At 55.8% G+C, this 6,000-nt stretch overlaps 1 protein-coding gene across 1 annotated transcript in view; it reads right to left on the minus strand.

Annotated features, from left to right (window-relative positions):
• The window catches only part of LOC119108037 (monocarboxylate transporter 9-like), a 38,609-nt gene extending 35,599 nt beyond the window's left edge, over positions 1-3,010 (minus strand). The window contains 1 exon segment of the mRNA XM_037231621.1: positions 2,913-3,010. Within this exon segment, the coding sequence (XP_037087516.1) occupies positions 2,913-2,960 (48 nt within the window). The 5' untranslated portion in view covers positions 2,961-3,010.
• Positions 3,011-6,000: the final 2,990 nt, after the last annotated feature.

Here is a 6,000-nt window from a genome sequence, read left to right on the forward strand (position 1 = left end):
CTGGGATTCGAACCAGGATTTTCTGATTGCGAGTCCTGTTGCACCAACTGAGGAAACCCGGAGGAACCGGTCAACCGTACCGTCCTTCGAGCAACAGAACTAACCGTCTTTCCGGTTAGCTCAATTGGTGCAGCAATGGACTCCCAATAAGAGGATCCTGATTCGAATCCCATCAATTTCAAGAAGATAATAGGTCAGGCTGTGACGCGTACATGGCTGAAAATAAGGTATTGTTCAGTCATCCAGAAGACTCCCACAATACCTGACGACGGCCGTGCGGACCGAACGTGGCGTACATACTAGCACGCCAGACGGGAACGGCAGCCCAAACAATGACTTAATCCGCGATGCTTTTACTTTGGCAAGCAAGTGCAATTGTTAAGCATCGTTGGCTGGCTGGCTTTCGTCGCACTTATTCCCATTTGGTCCCATATGACAACTGCTCCCACCACTAGTTCGAAAACGAAAAGAATTAATCTAAACATAATTGAAAACGCATCCTCACCCCAAGCGCCGACATATAGGATGGTACACTGAAGCCCAGGCTTATGCAGCACTCATTGTCACGGTCGTTACACGCTGATGTCGCATCAGCCGATCATTATATCCGCCGTCGCGATCGGATCAATGGCACGTCGCGATGTTAATGCTGCGCGACGAACATGAGCAGCCTGGCCGTGGTGCGCCAATACCGGCTTTCCGGCGAACAGTCGGCCCGCGGCCGAGCGGCGGCCAGCTGGCGCCGGTACCGAGGCTCGGCGCCGCCGCGAGGCACTCTCGCCTGCTCCAGCCACCACAGACCGACGCACTCCGACACGGGACGAACGGGCACCCGTGGAGCTACGCCTGGTACCGAGGCTCGGTGTCGCCGTGAGGCAGCCTCTCCTGCTCCAGCCACCACAGACTGACGCATTCCGACACGGGACGAACGGGCACCCGTGGAGCTACGCCTGGTACCGAGGATCAGCGCCGCCATAAGGCACCCTCGCCTGCTCCATCCACCACAGACTGAGACACACTGACACGGAACGAACGGTCGCCAGCCGGCCTGTTTCCTCGCGGCCAATGGTCGGACGGGTGGCCGGCCAGCCCGGGCGCCCGGCGGTCGCTGTCGAGCGGCTCGCCCGCAGCCGCCGCCGCCCACAGCGGGACCGGCAGCGGCAGTCGTGAGCTCGGTGACCGGTCACCGGTCACCGAGCGGGCCTGCTCGCCGGCGACGGCCGCTGGCGCGGTCGATGCCGTCGAGCCAGGGGCGGCCATCGATCCGGCCAGCTCGCTCCGCCGGCGGCAGGGTCCGTCCCGCCGCGCGCCGGAGCGACCTCCCGTCACCTGGCGCCGTCCTCAGCTGCCGGGTCCGCGGCGGCCGGCTACCGTCGCGTCCCATCGGCCGGCCCGGGCCCGCCAGCGCACTCCCCGCGTCTGAACGGCACGGCGCGGCCGGCGCGAAGGATCGGGCCCCACTCACGGGTCAGCCGGTCACCAGGTGCCGGCAGGCGAGTGGCCGCGTCCCGCCGGACGGCGCCGGCCGGGAGCGGTGCTGACCCGCTCAATGGCATGAGTCATGCGGCACCGGGGGCGGACAGGCATAGCTAGAACTGTCAGCAGGTGCAAGCCTCAGCACTTGCATCTGCGGTGAATAATGTGCGAATTTTTAATCACTTCAGGCCATTGGTAGGGAAAGTATCGGAACGCGCTGAACGATGACTGACGCATCACAATGTTGAAAAGATCATTCCATTTATTGTTCCTCCGTTGATCCCTTGACACTAGATGTGGACATCCTCGTTACCGGCGGTAACACATTACTGCGAAAATCAGTCAATAATAACGAGCAATTTATGTCTATCAAATGCACACATATTTACCAATTGAACTGCTTCCGGCTGCTTGCGTTTCTAATTTAGGTCAGTCAAGTGCAACCAAAATTTTCATTTGAGGCTTTCCGGACGTGAACATTTATTCACACTTTTGGAAACATTTCGAAATATTTCAAAGCATTGAAGCGAAGCAAGCGTTCGGAAAAGGGCCCTTACTCATACTGACAGGACCCGGGGATGCGCACAGCCTCGGTAACATTTCCTGGCCGGGGCGGGAAATCCTATTAAATCGTTCCGATTGCATTAATAACGTACGTATGGGTCGATACCACAGTTCGAACTGCCAAAGCTCGACTTCTCAGGCTCAACTCAAATGTCGGGACGCGGCTACACTCCGTAATTACTGACCTACATCCACACCACCAGGGAAGTCCCCAGCGGACGCTGACGCTCGTGACCCGCTGATTGCACCGTAAGGTCCCCGCAATAACAGCCGATTTAGTGCATTTCTCGTCTGAAAGCGGTATCAGCGAGCACTGACATCTGTAACATAATGGCAGCCGCGAGTCTAGCGCCGACAAACCGATAATCAATTCGTAGACGGGACTAGACCACAGCAACTAAGGGGACGTCATGGCCTCAGGGCATTCAACCATTCAAAGACAAAGAGGACGGCAGGGATGATGATATGTACGTGACTGTAAAGGTAATATTAGTGTCACCCTTTCGAAAATTGCAGTGATGAAGTTTATCTTGAAAAGAGACAATGCCAACCGCAACTGTTCTGGTGCCGCGAACCTCCTACAGCTGGAGGCCTCGCTTTGTGTCATGCTATGCCACGCCACGCGCAGGCGCGCCGGAGTCTCGCCTAGAGACCCAGGCCCCAGGAGCGGCATCCACCAGCGGATCGCAGTACAGCGCTGCTCGAGACGGTGTCAGGGGCGCGCGTCCTGCGAGCCGAGACCAAAGGAGCGGCCCAGCGGTGTGCCAAACAGCATCACGGCAGCTCCTCTTGCGGGAGGGAGCCCCAGCACCGAGCCAGCGATGCGCGCGCGCGCGTGGACGGCCGCGCGCCGGGCCGCCACAGACACTGACCTCCTCGTAGTCGTGCTCGGCGGCCTCCGAGCCGGGCACGTTGCCCATGACTGTTACTGGGACGGCGCCGCGGGCCGCACTGCCGCCGGCGGCCGGCGCCGTCCAGCCGCGCGGCACCGGACTGACGTCAGCAGCCGGCGCATCACGTCGCCGCTCGCCGCACACGGCGCACTCACAGCCGGGCCGGCCAGAGCCCGCCCGGCCAGCCGCCGCCAGCGCGCAGGCGCCCGTCGAATCGATGCTGGCGCTGCGTCGGGCGCGGCGCGCGCCGGCGCCACCTGAGGCCGGACACGCGCAGGGTGACGGCGGCGGCGCCGGCCTGCAGTCGGCATCGCCCCACCATGACGCCGTCGGCGCTCACCTGACTCAGCTCAGACGGGACGGAGGCGGCGGCGGCGGCGGGGCAGAACTGATACGGCTGACGCTGACCGTCAGCTCTCACCCCTTCCTGCGCCCGACGGAGGCGCCACGCGATCTCCAGTCATCGCCGAAGAGCGTGCCCGCAATTCGTACCGATAGTCGAATTACTGACCATTAAGACTTCGGTATATTATGATAGACCTCATCTGAAGGGTATAAACAACCATTTTACAGCTTAAATACACGGCGCTTCCTCAGCTCCTCGGACTAGGACTAAATCTGCGAACAAGTCTGCGGAGGTTGACGAGACGGTTATGCCAGGATGCCCACCGTACAGACCTGACGTACCAGCTTAGACGTACGTAAAACAAACCAACATCGATCGCAGAGCTATACGTTCAATGTATATCGCCCACGCTAGATTGGGCTAGCAGAACAAAGGATGAGTCACACCTTCGGGCCTGCTCCCAAAACCTACTGGAATAAACGTTCGGAAACAGTTCCCATAATGTGATGCAAACACGCACCGACATTACGTACAGAACGATACTTGCTAAATATTGTAATCTATCTCCGACTCTAAAAAGCTTGGCCACAATTATGGACACCACTATCAACACTAGGCTAGGATGGATATCATAATATGGTTATTCATGCATCTTTTATCTTATATGGTTATTCCTCAATTTCACCGTCACGTTGCGCTTGATAAATGAATGACAAAAAGGTTTCTGCTACCCGAAATCCCGATGCAGGCCGGTTTGAGCTGGTTTAGGAGCCCGTGCGCCACGGCGCCCTTGCATGCATGCAACGTAACGTATAAACCGAAAGCCGTACCCAATGACATAAACATAAGGCAAACCCATGGAATCGTGCAATCCTAGGGCAAATTTGAAGATTATTAAACAATAAAGTCACTGTTACTGGCCACCTAATGCCTCTCCACCTTCAGCTATTTGAAAGGGAAGTCCAAAGCAAACACAGTTCGCAGGCACCTAGTTCTAGAGTTATACTGTTTGTCTGACACATGACATTTGCCCCTGTTAGCCGTTCCATAGTTAAGCTTTTCGGGCATTCAATTCCCGGGATCAAGCCAAACTCTATATAAACTTGTGTTACGCAATCCCCTACACTTTCCGCCCTTTGAAAATCTCAGATCCCATCCATTTAAGTCAGGAAAACAAAAACGTCATACATTATAAACCGTCTATAATTCGCTAAGGAGCATCAATATGAGCCGGGTTGGTCTTCCACCTACGTCTGTTAGAGCTTGTTCACTAGTTCACAGCCTGGGTGACACATTCCTACTTATACATGCATATATGAGCGCTGCTATCAGACTTACCGGCGACTCCCGCCCGCGCTTAGTGTCGCCAACTCGCGCAGGCTCAGGGGAGCCGCCGAGCTGAGGTTTTGTGACCCCTGCTGAGGTTTTGTGACCCCTGCTGAGGTTTTGTGACTCTGCCGAGGTTTTGTGACCACTGCCGAGGTTTTGTGATCCCGCTGAGGTTTTGTTACCGCTGATGGGGTTGTGTGACCCCTAATGAGGTTTTGTGACTGCCGAGGTTTTGTGACCCCTGCTGAAGTTGTGTGACTCGTTTCTCGCCACCCCCCCCCCCCCCCCCCGTTTCGTCCCTGCAACAACGTCACATAAATCGGGAGAAAGGCGCCAACATCCGCTTTTTCTAGGGGTTGGGGGGTTGGGTTCTCAACTGCAAACGTATGTGAATGCATGCATACATGCCTGCGGATGAATATTGCTGTTGTATCTGCCTCGGTTATAAACTTCACTGAAGACTCAACTGCCGTTGTTTCACCGTCACTACGCAGAATTAACGAATGCAAGTGTATTTCAAAATAATCAAATCGCCCCCCCCCCCCTGAAACGAGTTACGTACGGCGCAATCGGCGGCCATCGGATGCAATTTAGACAGCCAACGACTTATTGTCCAAACTAATCAGAAATAACACGCGCATGTGCTCAGTTTACATACAGACTTGTTATCACGGCGTAACCATAACTTTCGGACAGCACCTCGCGCATACACACATTGTCAGCATATAGCGTATGGTTTATGTGCTTACGGGCCATCTGGGACCGCAACCAACCGCCGCAAGTCGGATGGAGCTTTACTGCTTCCGCGTGTTTATTATGGCAAAGAGCCGCGTGTTTTACTTTCCGCCGGTGGGTGTGTCGCTCGTCCTGTTGTAAGAACAGGCCCGGCGTGGCGGTGTTTTTGGTTCTCTCAGTGGCTCTGGTTTGGAGCGGCGCTGGCGGTTGCGTCAGCGCACCAGCGACGCCCATCAACTGTTTGGAGAGCGCGCGCACCAGGAGTACCTCGCCACCATTGCTCACATAGTAATGTTGACAGCACCCAGTGTTGGCCATGTGTGTGTTCTACATCATGATACGCCTTCAGCCGTATCGAGATACGGTACCAGCCTAACTGGACTGCGGCAATATGGTCGCCAAACGTTAAGTGGTAACAATCGGCAGCTTCCGGCTCACTAACTCCTTCCCTGGTCCCTTGAAGAGATATAAGAATGGTTAGCTTTGCGGCCAATATTCTTCCGCTACGTTGGGGCCGTCACCTCCACACCTGACACGAGTATCATGAGTTGACTAAGCGGGGTTGACAATAGGCATTTGCTAAATCTTGATTACAGTAACAATTAAGTTCGATACGGTGCAATGAAAAATGGCCAGTGATAAAATGAATGCATGGAG

Source organism: Pollicipes pollicipes, unplaced genomic scaffold (assembly GCF_011947565.3).
Source record: "Pollicipes pollicipes isolate AB1234 unplaced genomic scaffold, Ppol_2.1 Scaffold_6686;HRSCAF=7923_pilon_pilon_pilon, whole genome shotgun sequence".
Taxonomy (NCBI): domain Eukaryota; kingdom Metazoa; phylum Arthropoda; class Thecostraca; order Pollicipedomorpha; family Pollicipedidae; genus Pollicipes; species Pollicipes pollicipes.